The 18921-nt window shown below is 39.5% G+C and overlaps 1 protein-coding gene across 1 annotated transcript in view; it reads right to left on the bottom strand.

Annotated features, from left to right (window-relative positions):
- Positions 1-14267: 14267 nt before the first annotated feature.
- Positions 14268-18921, bottom strand: part of FMN2 (formin 2) — a 345283-nt gene continuing 340629 nt past the window's right edge. The window contains exons 17-18 of the mRNA XM_082408836.1: positions 17108-17189; positions 14268-15804 (exon numbers count right to left, since the gene is read on the bottom strand). Of these exons, the coding sequence (XP_082264962.1) occupies positions 15778-15804; positions 17108-17189 (109 nt within the window). The 3' untranslated portion in view covers positions 14268-15777. The remainder of the gene's footprint in view (positions 15805-17107; positions 17190-18921) is intronic.

Genomic DNA, 18921 nt, shown 5'->3' with positions numbered 1-18921 from the left:
AACCTATGGGATACAGCAAAAGCAGTTCTAAGAGGGAAGTTTATAGCAATACAACCCTACATCTAGAAACAAGAAAAATCTCAAATAAACAACCTAAACTTACACCGAAAGCAATTAGAAAATGATGAACAAAAAAAACCCCAAAGCTAGCAGAAGGAAAAAAATCATAAAGATGAGATCAGAAATAAATGAAAAAGAAATGAAGGAAACAATAGCAAAGATCAATAAAACTAAAAGCTGGTTCTTTGTGAAGATAAACAAAATTGATAAAACATTAGCCAGACTGATCAAGAATAAAAGGGAGAAGACTCAAATCAATAGAATTAGAAATGAAAAAGGAGAAGTAACAACTGACACTGCAGAAATAGAAAGGATCATGAGGGATTACTACAAGCAACTCTATGCCAATAAAATGGACAACCTGGAAGAAATGGACAGATTCTTAGAAAAGCACAACCTTCCAAGACTGAACCAGGAAGAAATAGAAAATAGAAACCGACCAATCACCAGCACGGAAATTGAGACTGTGATTTAAAATCTTCCAACAAACAAAAGCCCAGGTCCAGATGGCTTCACAGGCGAATTCTATCAAACATTTAGAGAAGAGCTAACACCTATCCTTTTCAAACTCCTCCAAAATATAGCAGAGGGAGGAACACTCCCAAACTCATTCTACAAGGCCACCATCACCCTGATACCAAACCAGAAAAAGATGTCACAAAGAAAGAAAACTACAGGCCAATATCACTGATGAACATAGATGTAAAAATCCTCAACAAAATACTAGCAAACAGAATCCAACAGCACATTAAAAGGATCATGCACCATGATCAAGTGGGGTTTATCCCAGGAATGCAAGGATCTTTCAATATACGCAAATCAATCAATGTGATAAACCATATTAACAAACTGAAGGAGAAAAAACTATATGATCATCTCAATAGATGCAGAAAAAGCTTTTGACAAAATTCAACACCCATTTATGCTAAAAACCCTCCAGAAAGTAGGCATAGAGGGAACTTACTTCAACAAAATATAGGCCATATATGACAAACCACAGCCAACATCTTTCTCAATGGTGAAAAACTGAAACCATTTCCTCTAAGATCAAGAACAAGACAAGGTTGTCCACTCTCACCACTATTATTCAAAATAGTTTTGGAAGTTTCAGCCACAGCAATCAGAGAAGAAAAAGCAATAAAAGGAATCCAAATCAGAAAAGAAGAAGTAAAACTGTCACTGTTTGCAAATGACATGATACTACACATAGATAATCCTAAAGATGCTACCAGAAAACTATTAGTAGCAGGAGACAAAATTAGTGCACAGAAATCTCTTCCATTCCTATACACTAATGATGAAAAATCTGAAAGAGAAACTAAGGAAACACTCCCATTTACCACTGCAGCAAAAAGAATAAGATACCTAGGAATAAACCTACCTAAGGAGACAAAAGACGTGTATGCAGAAAATTATAAGGCACCAATGAAAGAAATTAAAGATGATACAAACAAATGGAGAGATATACCATGTTCTTGAATTGGAAGAATCAACATTGTGAAAATGACTCTACTACTCAAAGCAATCTACAGACTCACTGCAATACCTGTCAAACTACCAATGGCATTTTTCACAGAACTAGAACAAAAAATTTCACAATTTGTATGGAAACACAGAAGACCCCGAATAGCCAAAGCAATCTTGAGAAAGAAAACAAGAGCTGGAGGAATCAGGCTCCCTTTGACTCTACTACGAAGCTACGGTAACCAAGATGGTATGGTCCTGGCACAAAAACAGATATATAGATCAACGGAACAGGATAGAAAGCCCAGAGATAAACCCACGCACCTATGGTCACCTTATTTTTGATAAAGGAGGCAAGACTATACAATGGAGAAAAGACAGCCCCTTCAATAAGTGGTACTGGGAAAACTTGACAGCTACATGTAAAAGAATGAAATTAGAACACTCCCTAACAACATACACAAAAATAAACTCAAAATGGATTAAAGACCTAAATGTAAGACCAGACACTATAAAACTCTTAGTGGAAAACAGACACAGAACACTCTGACATAAATCACAGCAAGATCCTTTGTGACCCACCTCCTAGAGAAATGGAAATGAAAACAAAAATAAACAAATGATACCTAGTGAAACGTAAAATCTTTTGCACAGCAAAGGAAACCATAAACAAGATGAAAAGACAACCCTCAGAATGGGAGAAAATAGTTGCAAATGAAGAAACTGACAAAGGATTAATCTCCAAAATTTACAAGCATCTCATGAAGCTCAATATCAGAAAACAAGCTACCCAATCCAAAAATGAGCAAAGACCTAAATAGACTTTTCTCCAAAGAAGATATACAGATTGCCAACAAACACATGAAAGGATGCTCAACATCCCTAATCATTCGAGAAATGCAAGTCAAAACTACAATGAAGTATCTCCTCACAACAGTCAGAATGGCCACCATTAAGAAATCTACAAACAATAAATGCTGGAGTGGGTGTGGAGAAAAGGGAACCCTCTTGCACTGTTGGTGGGAATGTAAATTGATACAGCAACTATGGAGAACAGTATGGCAGTTCCTTAAAAAACTAAAAATAGAACTACCATACGACCCAGCCATCCCACTACTGGCCATATACCCTGAGAAAACCGTAATTCAAAAATAGTCATGTACCACAGTTTTCATTGCAGCTCTATTTACAATAGCCAGGACATGGAACCAACCTAAGTGTCCATCGACAGATGAATGAATAATATTCCACATATATACAATGGAATATTATTCAGCCATAAAAAGAAACGAAATTGAGTTATTTGTAATAAGCTGGATGTAACTAGAGACTGTCATACAGAGTGAAGTAAGTCAGAATGAGAAAAACAAATACCGTATGCTAACACATATATATGGAATCTAAAAAGAAAAATAAAAAAGGTTCTGAAGAACCTAGGGGCAGGACAGGAATAAAGACGCAGACATAGAGAATGGACATGAGGACACTGGGAGGGGGAAGTGTAAACTGGGATGAAGTGAGAGAGTGGCATGGACTTATATATACTACCAAATGTAAAATAGATAGCTAGTGGGATGCAGCCACATAGCTCAGGGAGATCAGCTCGGTGCTTTTTGACCACCTAGAGGGGTGGGATAGGGAGAGTGTGATGGAGGCGCAAGAGGGAGGGGATATGGGGATATATGTATACGTATGACTGATTCACTTTGTTATAAACCAGAAACTAACACACCATTGTAAAACAATTATACTCCAATAAAGATTTAAAAAATAAATAAAATAAAATTGCTTTCTAAGTAATAGATTAAAAGAGTCTGAGTAGGCATGTACCCATGGTTACAGCGGTAATAGTATCAAAGATTTCTGAAGATGGCATTTTCATCCTAGATTTTTATAGAGTTTCTATTTATTAATCTTCCTTCTGGTTTGTTCAACACTTTCTATATGATTTGAAAACTTGTTTGCCAGGTTTTTTTTGTTATTAAAAATCTTTAGTAACATTTAAAAAAAAGAAAAATTCAAAATACCGAATATTGGCAACAATGTGGAGCAAATGGAATTTTTAAACATTGCTTGTGGAAATGGAAAATGGTGTAGCTTATGTGTACAATACTTTGACATTTCCTCAAGAATATAAATGTACAGTACAATTTGGTTCAGCAACTCCACTCCTGGTGTTAGACGCTCAAGGAGTGAAGACAGGTGTTCAAACAAAAACTTGTACACGAATATTCACGGCAGCACTGTTCACAATAGCCACAAGGTCAAAATACTTAAAAGGCCCATCAACAGGTGTGTATATAAATAAAATGCAGCACATCCATGAACTGACATATTAGTCTGCCATGTACACCAATAAAGTAAAATGGTGCAGCCACTGTGGAAAACAGTATGGCAGCTCCTCAAAAAGTTAAACACAGAGTTAACATATGATCTGTCAATTCTACTTCAGGGTATTTACTCAAAACATTTGAAAGCAGGGACTGGAACAGATATATGTATACTCATATTCATACCAGTATCATCAACAATAACAAAGGCTGGAAAATCCCCCAAGTGTCCACAGACAGATACATGGATAAACAGAATGTGGTACATACGCAAGAAGATATTATTTAGCCTTGGTAACTAAGGACATTCTGACACATGCTACAATGTGGTTGAACCTTGAATTTACTATACTAAGTGAAATAAGTTGGTCAGAGAAGAACAAATTCAATGATTCCACTTACATATGGTAGCCAAATGAGTCACATGCATAGACAGGAAGAATGCGGTTGTGAGGAGCTGTGGGGACTCAGTGGTTAATGGATACAGTTTCACTTGGGAAAATGAAAAAGTCCGGGAGAGGGATAGGGAGGATATTTTGATAACAATGCAGGTGTAGTTAAAGCCATGGTTTGACTGGTAAGTGTTACATTATGTGTTTTTAATCACAATGAAAAAACTGAAGGATTAATTCATGCTACAACATGGATGAACACTGACAATGTCCTAAGTGAAAGAAGCCACATAGGAAATGCCACCCAGATCACATGCTTATCTTGTGCTTTAAATCCATCAAGCTTTTGAATATAAGGGAGAGTCTCAGTCAGAGTTCCAGAAAAAAAGAAAGAAAGAAAGAAAGAAAGAAAGAAAGAAAGAAAGAAAGAAAGGAAGGAAGGAAGGAAGGAAGGAAGGAAGGAAGGAAGGAAGGAAGAAAGGAAGAAAGAAAGAAAGAAAGAAAGAAAGAAAGAAAGAAAGAAAGAGAAAGAAGGGAAGAAAGAAAAAGAAAGAAAGAAGGAAAACTAAGTTAGAATGGAAAAAGACACTTCCATAGAGTTGGGGCAGCTGGTGAAAGTTGAAGTGGACTTGTAGATTGGATTATTATAAAAAACTGTAGTGATCCTCATTTGGGGGTTATGTGCTGGCTTCCTGGGAGAGTGTCCTTGTTTGGGATAAAACACACTGGAGTATTTTGTGTGAAGGGGCAAATGTGAGTACTTTGAGTACTGCTATTGAAAATTTTCTGTACGTTTGAAATGACTGGAAAATAAATTACTTCTCAAAACAACCATGTCAACACAAGAACAGAGAAGTTGAGAAGACATCAAACTTGGTTACAGAGGCCAAGCCCTACCCAGATCCTTCTAACCCAAAGTGATGATGCAAGTCACTCTTGTAGGGTTTCACCTGTTTCTAAGGGAAACTGTGGGAAGATTCTATTAGGAGCCACCGTGTCTTGGGTGTTATGGATGACCTGGATGTGGTAGAAACAGAGGGATTTCTAGTTCCTGTTTTCCACATCAAAGCACCAAAAAGCTCTTAGAACTAATAAATGAATTCAGTAAAGCTGCAGGATACAAAATCAACACACAAACTTCAGTCGTGTTCCTGTACACTAATAATGAACCATCAGAGAGAGAAGTTAAGAAGACAATCCCATTTACAATAACATCAAAAGAACAAAACACCTAGGAATAAATGTATCCAAAGATATGAATTATCTGCACACTGAAATCGTTGAGACATTGATGAGGAAATTGAAGACTCGGATAGATGGAAAGAGATCCTGTGCTCATGGATGCAAAGAAGTGGTAGTGATGAAATGTTCATTCTACCCAAAACAGTACATGCATTCAATGCAATTACAACCAAAATTCCAATGGCATTTTTCACAGAAACTGAACAAACAATCCTGACATTTGTATGGAACTACGTAGGACCCCAAACAGCCAAGGGGATCCTGAGAAAGGAGAACAGCAGCTAGAGGAAACTCATTGCGTGACTTAAACCATATTACGAAGCTACATAAGCAAACCATGTTGAAGTGGCACAAAAAGAGGCACATGGGCCAGAGGAATAGAAGACAGAATGCAGGAGTAAGCCCACACATATGTGGTGAGTTAGCTGATGACAAAGCTGCAAAGGACATACACCAGGGAAAGGACAGTCCCCTCAATAAATCGTCTGGAAAACAGAACACCACAAGCCAAAGAAGGACACTGGACACCATCAACACTGCACACAAAACTCACTAAAACCCACAATTTTCCTCTGAAGACGGACACCCTCCCAGCAGTCAGCCACACACAAGAAACTTCTCCCCACTTTTTCCTCATCTTTTCTTCCCATGGCGGCCCCTCCCAGCTGGTCCTGAGGAAAATGAGCTCCTCTCAGTGTGAACGCAGCCCCAGTTGTCCCAAGGCCAAACCCCAGTGGGTCCTGAGGAGACCAGGCTCCTGTCAGCTGTGCACAGAGCCAAGACTGCGGGCAGAACAGACAGGCACTGCCCTGGAAAGAGAGGCGGGCTTGTCGCCCTCTGGCTGCTAACTGTGAAATGCAGGCTGCACCTGCCCACAGTTCAGTGGAGGCCTAGATCCCTGCTGGCCATCCTGCTGAAATAACTACATTTTGGAAATCCAAACAGATGCAGGCAAAGATCCCCAGACTTCTAGAAAAATAGTTATAGAACAGTTAGAAACCATATGCAATGAACTGAATGTAGATACAAACTTTACAACTTACACCAAAAGTCATTCAACATTGTCCACAGACAAATTTAAAATAGAAAACTACAAATAATATTAAAAAATAACATAGAAGAAAACATACATGGCCATGGGTTTGGTCACAAAGATCACGAGGTTTGACTTTTAACACACAACATGCACAGCCCACACACAAAAGGAAAAAAATTAGTAACATGTACTTTATAAAATTTAAAAAAACTTTCTACTCGGTAAAATATTCAGAAAACCAAAAGACAAGCAAAAAAACTGAGAGAGAAACATTTGCAAAACACATATTTGATAAAGAATTTGTGCTCACATTACACAAAGAACTATAAAACAAACAGCTGCATAAAAAACTGGGTAAAGATCGAAACAGACACCTGGTCAGAGAAGATATACAGATAATAAGTGGACAAAAATAGGATCAGCACCGTATACCATCAGGGAATCACAAAGTAAAACAACAATACAGCTCTACACCCCAATTAGAACTGCTAAGCTCCTCACACAATGACGATAGAGATCACTGGAGGGTGAGGAACAACAGCAACTCTCCATTGCTGATGGAACGCACACACGGCCTCTTGAGATACAGTTTGGCAGTATTTTCCAAGCCAAACAATTTTCACACCTTAAGATCCACCCATCATGCCTCCAGTTTTCACACAATGGCACTGCTAAACTATATCCAAACAGAAACAAGGACGCTATTATGCACGGAACTCTACTCATAATGTCTAAACCTTAAAGGAATCAGGATGTCTTCAGATGAATGCATAAGCAAATCGGGGTACACCCGTGTGAAGGGGAGCAGAATAGGACACCCCAAAATATGGGATTTCAAGAGACCCCAAAGAGCCAAGACAATTTTTGGAAAGGAAATCAAAGTTGGAGGTGCACACTTCCCCACTGTGTGGGAACACACTGTGACACTGGCATTAAGATATACATATAGACGGAAGCGGACTTCCCTGGTGGTCCAGTGGTTAAGACTCCGCACTTCCACTGCAAGGGCACGGGTTTAATCCCTGGTCCGGGAACTAAGATCCTACAAGCTGTGTGGTGCGGCCAAAACATCAACAACAACAAATAAAAACATATAGACAGATGGAATTGATTCCTGGTCTGGGAAGACCCCACATGCTGTGGAGCAATTAAGACCGTTCACCACAACTACTGAGCCTGCGCTCTAGAGCCCGTGAGCCACAACTGCTGAAGCCCACATGCCACAACTACTGAAGCCTGTGCTCTGCAACAAGAGAAACCACCGCAGTGAGAGGCTCGCGCACCACAATGAAGAGTGGCCCCCGCTCACAACTGGAGAGGGCCTGCGTGCAGCATCAAAGATCCAATGGAGCCAAAAATAAAATTAATTAATAAAAAAAATAAGTACAAAAATAACAAATGTTGACAACAATGCAGAGAAGTTAGAAACTTTAAACACTACTTGTGGAAATTGAAAAGGATGCAACCTATGTTTACGATGTGAATATACAATTACAATACAGCTCAACAACTCCACTCCTAGATATATACCCCAAAGAATTGAAAACAGGTGTACACGTATATTGATAGCTGTGCTGTTCACAAGAGACAAAAGGTAGAAATGGTGTAAATACCCACCGATGGGTAAATGGATAAACAACATAGGGTTGATCCATAAACTGCCCTATTATTCTGCCATAAAAGGAATCAAGTGAAATGGTGCAGCCTCTATGGAAAACTGTGTTCCTGTTCCTCAAAAACTTCAACATAGAATTAACCTATGATCCACTAATTCCACATCAGTGTATACACCTAAAAGATTGAAAGCAGGGACTGGAACAGATATGGGTATACTCATCTTCAGATCAGCATTCATCACAATAGCAAAAGGTGCAAGTAACCCAACTGTCCATTGATGGATGAGTGGATAAACTAAATGTGGTTGTATACACACAGACGAATGGAATTCAGGCTGAAAAACGAAGGACATTCTGACACGTGCTACAACATACATGAACCTTGAAGTCATTATAATAAGAGAAAAACCCTGTCACAAACAGAACAAAATGACATGATTCCACTTATATGAAGTACCCGTAGAAGTCAAATTCAAAGGGAGAAAGTAGAATGTGTTTGCCAGGGACTGAGGGGAATTCGTCTTTAATGGGTACACAGATTCACTGGTGAAAATAGAAAAGTTCTGAATATGGATGGGGAAGATATTTGTACAACAATGTGAGTGTGGTTAATACTATAGAACGGTGTACTTAAAATGGCTTAAATGGTAAATGATCTGTACAATTAATCACACACACATACATGCACACAATGAATGAAGTACTGATACACGTTACAATACAGAAAAGGTCACTCAGATCATACTCATCTTGTGTGCTTTAAATCCATCAAGGTTGTGAAAATGAGGGAAAGTATCAGTCCTAGTTCCAGGAAAATAAAACTGGATCAGAATGGGAAAAGATATTTCCCTAGAGTTGGAGCAGCTGGTGAAATTTGAAGTGGGCCTGTGGATTGGACTGTAACATGGAAACCATCATAATTTCCTCATTTGGAGGTTACATGCTGGTTCCCTGGAAGAGTGGCCCTGTTTTGGGTAAAATGCACTGGAGTATTTTGTGTGAAGTGGCAAGTGCAGTAAAGCAAGGACAGCTGGGAAATCTGAGCATGCAGATATACAGGACTTTGTTCTGCTATTGCAAGTTTTCTGTATGTTTGAAATTACTGGATAGTAAATCACTTTCCAAAACACCGTGTCAATCCCACACTAGAAAAGCAGAGAAAATGTCACACTTCCTTATAGAGGCCAAGCCTTGTTACCCAGATCCACTTCACACAAAGTCGTGAACCTAATCGCCCCTGTATGAGCCCACAAGGAATTGACAGGCACTCTGTTAGATGCTAGTAGGAGCCACTATGTCTTCCATGTTATGGATGACCTGGATGTGATAGAAACAGTGGGATTTTCGAGGAGTCCCAATTTTCTACATCATTCCATCAAAACACCATTAGTCTAATATGTGAACTCAGTAAAGTTACAACATCAATACACAAAAATCAATTTCACTTCTAAACACAAAAAACAAACCATCAGAAAGAGAACGAAAACAATCCAATTGACAACAGCATCAAAAAGAACAAAATACCAAGGAATACATTTAACCAAGGAGTTGAAAGACCTGCACACTGAACACTTCCAGACGTTGATGAAGAAAATGAAGAAGACACAGATAAATGGAAAGCTATCCCACGCTCATGGAATGGAAGAACTCGTATTTTTAAAATGTCCATTCTTCCCAAAGCGATGTATACTGTGAATGCAATCTCTGCCTAACTTCCAACGGTATTTTTCACAGACATAGAGCAAATCCTCTTAATATTTGTGTGGAAACACAAAGGACCCCAAATAGCCACAGTGATCCTCAGAAAGGAGAACAGGCTGGAGGCATCTCACACTCTTACTTCAGACAATATTGCCAAGCAACGGTCACCTAAACAGTGTAGAACTGGCCAAGAAAGCAGGTGCACAGACCAGAGGAACAGGACGTTACCGAGCCCAAGCTCACTCTGCTCCCGCATGAAGGGCCAATACGCCCCGAGACGAGTTGCTGCAAGAAGGAATAACGACTTTAATAGGAAAGCTAGCCCACCGAGGAGATGGCCGATCAGCACCTCAGAAAAGCATCTCCCCTCAGTCCCAGCTGGGGCTCCTTCTATACAGAAGGGGGAGGGATGGGGCCCGCGGCGCCGGCCAATGGCTACGGCTCGCGCCTGCCCCGCCCCCACTACAACTGCATGACGTCAGGCAGGCGGTGATAGGCGCTGAGAAGAAAGGAAGCCGGTTAAGGGGTAAAGACCCCCAGCTGCTTTTCTTGCGGGGTGCGGCAGAGGTGGTTCTGCAGGAACCTGAGGGTCGCCGTTCCCGTGCCGCCTCACCGATGCTCGGAGCCAGGCTGTCGAGTAACAGCCCAGAGGCCGGCCTGTCACCGTGACCCGCCCCGGTTCCCGGCCCTCACGGAGGCGCGTCTCAGGCCGCCCCGCGCCTTTCTGCACGCCGGTTTCCGCCGCGCCCGCACGCTGGCGCAGGGAGGGCCGGGTCACCGGAACCGGGCCCGGTCGCCAGGGCAGGCTGGTTCCCTGGCTCCGCTGCGCGACGCCGGAGTGGTGGAAGCCTTCGGCCTCGGCCTCTCGCCGCCTCCTGTTCTCTGCGGGGCCGACTCTTCCACGCGGTGGCGGGCTCTTCGGCCTCCGTGTTCCACGCTTTTCCCTCAGCCCTTCCCTTCCTTAGAAACGTCTCCTCACGTCCGCCAAACTCCCATTTGGAACGTTTAAGACCTCCCTTGAAACCGGCTCCCGGGTGACGTCAGCGCCGCTGCCCGCCCCGCCCGGGACCCCGGGCATCCAGCCCCCGAGCCGCAATAAACTTACCTTAGCTCCCACCACAAAGTCCCTTTCTGCGGCTCAGGCGACATCCCTGGCCGTCCTTGCTCCTCAGTCTCGCCTGGTTGCAGGTCCTGAGAGAAGCGAGGCTCCCGGTGCCTACAGGGCCTCCTCGTCTCCCCCGCACTCACCTCTTCCTCATCCCTCTGCATTTAGCACTCTGCACTCTTTGAACTGGGCATTACAATGAGTTTTAATTGTTGCTTTACACGTTTATCCCCCAACTTGACATTTAGTTCCTTTCCTTTTTAGTGTTTGAAATTATTTTTTATTGTGCTAACACTGATTTATAATATTACATAACTCTCACGTGTACACTCTATGTCGACTTCTGTACACACCACAGCCCGCCCACCGCCAAAAGTTTAGATTCTGTCCATCATCATACAGTTGGCATTTTACCCATTTCACCCTCCCTCCACATTTTCCTTTTAAAATGTCAGTTATTAGCACCAGGCCTTGGCACAAAGGAGATGACAAGCCAGTGTACAGGTGATGAAAAATTAGATCAGACCTAAATGCAAAGATTATTTATGAAGAAAGTCTTTTCATGCTTTTCCATTAGCATAATGCTTCCTTTTTATTCCTTCTATTTCCCTGTCTACATCCATCTTTTTGCACCAGAATGTCCTCTGCCTTATCGTCTTCCAATAACCCGTCACCACTTAATCTGTATCAGATGAATTTTTTGCATATGATTTCTAACTTTTAGAAAAAATACTTCTCAGATATTAATACACTGGTGTCCATAAGTGGGAAATACTTCTTCCTTAAAATTGCATAAGGAAAATTTTTTTAAAATGTTTTGATGTAGCACAATGATTATTTTATCTCTCAAAACCAACATTCATTAAATACTTCACTACTAACAATTGATAAGCCTGAAATAAGAAACGTTAAAGATCTTCAAGACCTAAATAGACATTTCTCCAAAGAAGACATACAGATAGATAGCCAACAAACACATGAAAAGATGCTCAACACCACTAATCATTAGAGAAATGCAAATCAAAACCACAATGAGGTATCACCTCCCACCTGTCAGAATAGCCATCATCAAAAAATCTACAAACAATAAATGCTGGAGAGGTTGTGGAGAAAAAGGAACCCTCTTGCACTGTTTGTGGGAATGTAAATTGATACAGCCACTATGGAGAACAGTATGGAGGTTCCTTAAAAAACTAAAAATAGAACTACCATATGACCCAGCTATCCCACTACTGGGCATAGACCCTGAGAAAACCATAATTCAAAAAAATACATGCAATGTTCACTGCAGCACTATTTACAATAGCCAGGACATGGAAATAACCTAAATGTCCATCGACAGACAAATGTATAAAGAAGATGTGGCACATATATACAATGGAATATTACTCAGCTATAAACAGAAACGAAATTGAGTTATTTGTAGTGAGGTGGATGGACCTAGAGTCTGTCCTACAGAGTGAAGTAAGTCAGAAAGAGAAAAACAAATACCATATGCTAACACATATATATGGAACCTAGAAAACTGGTACTGATGAACCTAGTGGTAGGGCAAGAATAAAGATGCAGATGTTGAGAATGGACTTGAGGACACAGGGCGGGAAGGGGAAGCTGGGATGAAGTGAGAGAGTAGCACTGACATATACATATTACCAAATGTAAAATAGATAGCTAGTGGGAAGCACTGCTTAACACAGGGAGATCAGCTCGGTGCTTTGTGATGACCTAGAGAGGTGGGATAGGGAGGGTGGGAGGGAGGCTCAAGAGGGAGGGGATATGGGGATATATGCATACTTATAGCTGATTCACTTTGTTATACAGCAGAAACTAACACAATATTGTAAAGCAATTATATGCCAATAAAGATGTATATAAAAAAAACAATAAAAAACAAAGAAAAACAAAAAAGATCTTCAAGACCTAAGTAGACATTTCTCCAAGGAAGACATACAGATGGCCAACAAACACATGAAAAGATGCTCAACATCACTAATTATTAGAGAAATGCAAATCAAAACTACAATGAGGTATCATCTCACACCAGTCAGTATGGCCATCAACAAAAAATCTAGCAACAATAAATGTTGGAGAGGGTGTGTAGAAAAGGGAACCCTCCTGCACTGTTGGTGGAAATGTAAATTGATACAGCCACTATGGAGAACAGTATGGAGGTTGCTTAAGAAACTAAAAATAGAACTACCATATGACCCAACAATCCCACTGTTGGGCATATACCCAGAGAAAACCATAATTCAAAAAAGCACATGCACCCCAATGTTCATAGCAGCAGTATTTACAATAGCCAGAATGTGGAAGCAACCTAAATGCCCATCAACAGAGTAATGAATAAAGAAGATGTAGTACATACATACAATGGAATATTACTCAGCCACTAAAAGGAATGAAGTTGGGTCATTTGCAGAGACGTGGATGGACCTAAAGAATGTCATACAGAGTGAAGTATGTCAGAAAGAGAAAAGCAAATATCATATAATAATGCATATATGTGGAATCTAGAAAAATGGTATAGATGATTTTATTTGCAAAGCAGAAATAGAGACACAGATGTAGAGAACAAATGCATGGATACCAAGGGGGCAAGGGGTGGGGTGGGAAGAGTTGGGAGACTGGGATTGACACATATACATTATTGATAGTATGTATAAAATAGACAACTGATGGGAACATACTGTATAACACAGGGAACTCTACCTAATGCACTGTGGTAACTTAAATGGGAGGGAAGTCCAAAAGGGAGGGGATATCTATGTGTATGGCTGATTCATTTGTTTTTGTGCAGTGAAGGCTAACACAACATTGTAAAGCAACCATACTCCAATAAAAATTAATAATAGGGGGCTTCCCTGGTGGCGTAGTAGTTAAGAATCCGCCTCCCAATGCAGGGAACATGAGCCCTGGCCTGGGAATATCCCACATGCCATGGAGCAACTAAGCCTGTGTGCCACAACTACTGAGTCTGTGCTCTAGAGCCTGCAAGCCACAACTACTGAGCCCATGTGCCGCAACTACTGAAGCCCGTGTGCCTAGAGCCCGTGCTCTGCAACAAGAGAAGCCACCACAATGAGAAGCCTGTGCACCACAACGAAGAGTAACCCCGCTCGCCGCAACTAGAGAAAGCCCGCGCGCAGCAACGAAGACCCAATGCAGCCAAAAATAAAAATAAATAAAATAGATTTATTTTTTAAAAATTAATAATAATAAAAAAAGATCTTCAGACATAGACGATCTAACTTAATTCCGCCCCCATGGTAAGTATTTTGCAAGTATCTTTAGGTGATACATACACAATAGGCACAGAACTCTTTTATTATTCATTTTATTTTCATATAAATTAACATCCTAGAAAAATTAAAATAGAAACACTAAATACAGTATTGCACATAGCGATCTCTGTTAAATGCCCTATTATATCATTGAAGAAAGTCATGTACACATGGAGGGGCCGAAGGAGACAGGAGAACAGCAGAACAGCAACCCGAGAGCCACTACTGTGTCTGTGCATGTCGACTACAGATTGAAAGCTAAGGACCATACTCTACATAAATACAAACATAGTTATGATTCAGAGTTTCTTTTTAAGTTGATTCCATAATTGGTTTGCATTAGCAACACATTCTCCCCTTTATTCACAGCTGTACCCCAAAACATATCATTAAAAGAATTTTTAAAAATATCTATTAATGTTAGACAAAACCATCACAACACATCAGGAGCTGACTTTAAAATACTTTCAGAGAGAGTGGAAGATTTACTTTTTTCCTCTCAAACTAAAATAAAATCTTTTCCTAGGCTCCTTTAGATCATAAATCCTTGCATACTCATTTCATAGTTTTTAATCAACTGCCATAACACATAAAGACAACCCCAATCAGGTCACAATACTCAGGCAGCTGGGTTTCATTAACAAGTTCTAGGTAGATGCCAATCCATCTAAAAGTTACTCTTTTTTTGCCAACAGTTAGTCATGTTTGACAATTTTATGAGCATCGTTTATTTAAATTCCTTAAAAGTATTGTGTCATTTTCTTTGTGAAGGGCAATGGTAAAAGTACAGAGAGGCACAACTTTGGTTTAATTGACCTTTGCTGCAGATTGGCTTTATGTAAGGTCCCAAAGGACATAGTTGATAAACACCCTCATTTCTGATTCCTGATTATTTTAAATGATTTATAGGAAGGGTTTTCCTTTTGCTATATTCTTTTCTATTCATTATCTGATGAGTAAAAAAAAAAATGATAATCTTCTTTCACAAATATATAGTTACAGAGACCAACCCAAGAGCTGGGAAAGCCTTGACTATGACATATATAAATGGTACTTCGATTTCAAAATAGAAAATTTATATGTAGACGTGAAACTGATACAAACAATTCACTAGAAATAACATTTTAACCATAACTCTAAATACAGTGACGTGGAGTACTGGTCGTCAGTAGAAAGGAACGTATTTCACTGTAACAGGGCTATTTGCACATCAGTAAATTGGAGGTTACTGTTTAGCATGTTCAGAATTAATGCAGATACTGCCTCTTACACATGCTGTTTTGGTCTATCGGTAAAATACCATAAACTTTTACAAAAAGAAAAGGTGTCACATTCTCCACTGGCCTACTGCTTTTGTTTTTTTTTTTTTGTTTTTTTTTAATATACGGTAGAATTCAACAATCAGTGAACTGTCTGGAAAACACAGAGATTATGCAAGAGGCCAAGAAGAAAAGTGATCAAAATGATGAGTTTCCTTCCTGCCCTCAGGTCGGCTGAATTCTGTGGAAGTGGCTGCAGGGACTCATTTTCGTTCTGCTTTTCGTTGTTCAGGTTTTCATGCTTATTTTCGCTTTCTGAAAGTAAATGCACCAGGGAAGATTTATAGTTAGAAGGAAGAACTTTAAAAAATGTATGGCGTTTAGAATAGCCCAAACAAGGTCTTTTCATTTGGATCAAATTCTTTGAAAAAAGGTTAAAGATCCACAAGGTCGTAAAGGAAAAAAAATAGAAGTAGACTCTGTTTTATCTTTTAGAATTTTCACTAAGACAAATCACTGAATGTTTTTGAGAAAAAAAAAGTTTTGAAAATTTAGCTTCTAATTGACATGAAAGAATACCAGCTCACCTTTCTCATTTTCTCATATTTATGTGTGCAAATACATAAATGTGAAAATTGAATCGAGGCTTCATCTCATGGTTAATGTGATTTAATTCTCTTCTATCCTTATAATACCGTAATTGTGGTTAATAAATAACTCTTCCTGCTCATTCTATACACGTAGTTCAAGTTTGTACTTTCATCAAAAAGACAGAACATAAACCAAACCATAATATAATACTTGTTGTTACATAAGATTTTTATACAGAGAACTGAAAGGAAAATATCTTTTAAATGAAGATATAATTTCTAACTTTTTCTAAATAAAGCTGTTTAATCGTATTCCAATTTGGGTTATTTGAATATCTTCCATTTAGACTATATTAGACTAACTCAATTCAAACTGCTCCTATTTTAAGGCCTAAAACATCATCATTTACTTACTCTGTGGGGTCAAATGACAACCCCTCGAACACTCAGCAAAACATTGACAGTATCGCAAGGGAAAACTCGTCATTTCCACCACCCTTTCCTCTCTGGGGGCACAACTTGGCATTTTATTTTGAAGGGGAGAGCGGACAAAGAGGGAACACCTTGGCTTGTTACACTCGGGCTGTGGGCTGACAGCCGCTGGGCAGCCGACTCCACAGAGCCTGAGCCCTGGTCCCGGCAAAGGACAACACTGCACCTGGCATTTCATGTGTTAGATCCCAAGGGTGCTCATCCAATTACAACAGCTGTGCTGTGACCCGTGTGTGATGAGGAAAGTGAACGATGGTCCCCAACTCTGCCAGCAACCCCACACACATACGTGCACCCCCTCAGTGGATTTATCTTAATTGTTAGTCTTTGAACGCTGAACGCTGAGATTCTTTTAGCCTTTGGGGCCTGATTAAAGGCAGAAGGAAAAGGAGATTCTTTAAGTCAGAGGCTCATTATTTGTTCAAACTTAAGAGGAAAATAATTAAAATATTATTAGATGAATTTGTATATATTGAAAAAAGAGTGCTTAAAAGCCAAAGAAAATCACAAGTTAAGAAAACAGAATAAATACTTACAATTCCAGAGTCATGTCTTGGTTTTATTTTATAAAGTGATTTTCCCTTTTTCTGCCTACACACCTCTTCAGCTTCTTTTACTCTGGGTGGGGGAGGAAACACACAATTTAAACAAAGATTTAGAAAGCTCACTAAAATCCACCTATAGCAGGTGATTTATTAGAGAAAAATAATACCACATACCACAATGTCACCCGCTATTTGATTTAAAAACAGAATGTTAGAGCTAGAGGCGAATTCACCTAGTGGTTCTTAACTTGGAATCAAAGGATGTGGAATGGAATAGAATACAGCACATTTATATTTTTAGGCTACACTTTATCCTATACTAACGGAGTCTTACATTCAGGAGGAAAGTAAAGAAATATCCTTCATTTTCAGGTGAGGGTGCTGAGCTTGGCTCCATTACATAAATGGGGCTGGCACTATTACATAAATCAGAAGCATTAAATAACTAAATAAGCAGTACCATATAAAAAAAACTCATATGTTTATTTAAAACGGTCTCAGGTTCAGTTTCCACGTTGCGTTTCCCCAGGCATGGAAGTCTGTGCAATGAATACTTGGAGCGGTTTTTTAAAAATTGAGCTTCATCAAGCATGGGAATGAGTCATTCGAAAGCAGAAAATAGAGAGTGAGCAGTAATGTTTGAATGCGCCTAGGATTTCTTTTTAAACACACGCTCCAAGGGAAAACAGTGTTGAGTTTACCAGAGGAACAGTTAAAAGAGGACGGCATGGGGAGGGAGATTGTGCAGCAAGTCTGGCTCTGCTGTCTGATGCTGGGTAATATCTGCTCGCTCTGCCCTCTGTGTCCCTCAGGAAGGACAAGGGCTCGACAATGCAGAACAGCATCACTAAGAAGATCACACAGAGCTGCTGCAAAGGTCCAAAAAGTTTTACTTTAAAAGTTCTTTATAGTAACACAATTATACTCCTATAAGGATGTTAAAAAAAAAAAAAAAATCAGTCCATGACTTTAGAAACAGACATATTTATATATAAAAAAAAGTTCTTTATAAAATACTGTAAAATGTTACGAATGATTGCTTTAACTAAACAAATAGTAAGAAATCTGTAAACTGGAATTCTGTTAATAAAAATAGGTGCCATAAGAAAGAAAATAACCTATTAGGTTAATTTGTTTTTATTACTGTGGTTTTCCTCGGGAATTAAAAATAGAGTATTTCTGGAGAAACTGAAAAGGCCGTGACTTATCTTAATAAAAGACTTAGATCTTGAAACCTGTTTCCTGGAAGAAATGAGTTTTAAATACATTTCTTGAGCCTGATGGTAAAAGTTCTAATGATAGAATTCATCTCTTATGCAGTTGAAAGAACCCCTGTTTTTAAACAGCAGAAGGAAACAAATCATGGAGTACAGCAGCTATGAGGTTACTGTTGCAGCTCACAGTAAAGCGTGGCAGATCAAAGTAACTCCTTTGGGACGTAAAATGCCTGCTGAGTTGCTAATGTCAGTAATTCCAGAAAATGATGACAGTTTAGAAGACAATCCATTGTTACCACTTCTACGACTTTCTTCCCAAGCCATAAATTTGCCTTTAATCTTTTCTCCAAACATTTGAATACAAACACATTATAACAAACTAAGGATTGCAGAGTTCCCATCTTCCTCTGAAATAACTACCAGTTAATATAAATTGAAATATTTGGACAAGAAATTAAGGAAAACTTTTTTTTTTTTAGCAGTTAGAAAAAATCCAGTAGATCCCCTTTTAAATTTACTTGGAGCTCTTTAAAGCGTTTTGTGACATTTAAAAAAATCTATGGGGCTTCCCTGGTTGCACAGTGGTTA

Source organism: Balaenoptera borealis, assembly GCF_965194805.1.
Source record: "Balaenoptera borealis genome assembly, contig: HAP1_SCAFFOLD_81, whole genome shotgun sequence".
Lineage (NCBI taxonomy): Eukaryota > Metazoa > Chordata > Mammalia > Artiodactyla > Balaenopteridae > Balaenoptera > Balaenoptera borealis.
The sequence above is the reverse complement of the archived record's forward strand: the minus strand, read 5'-3'. Positions and strand labels throughout refer to the sequence as shown.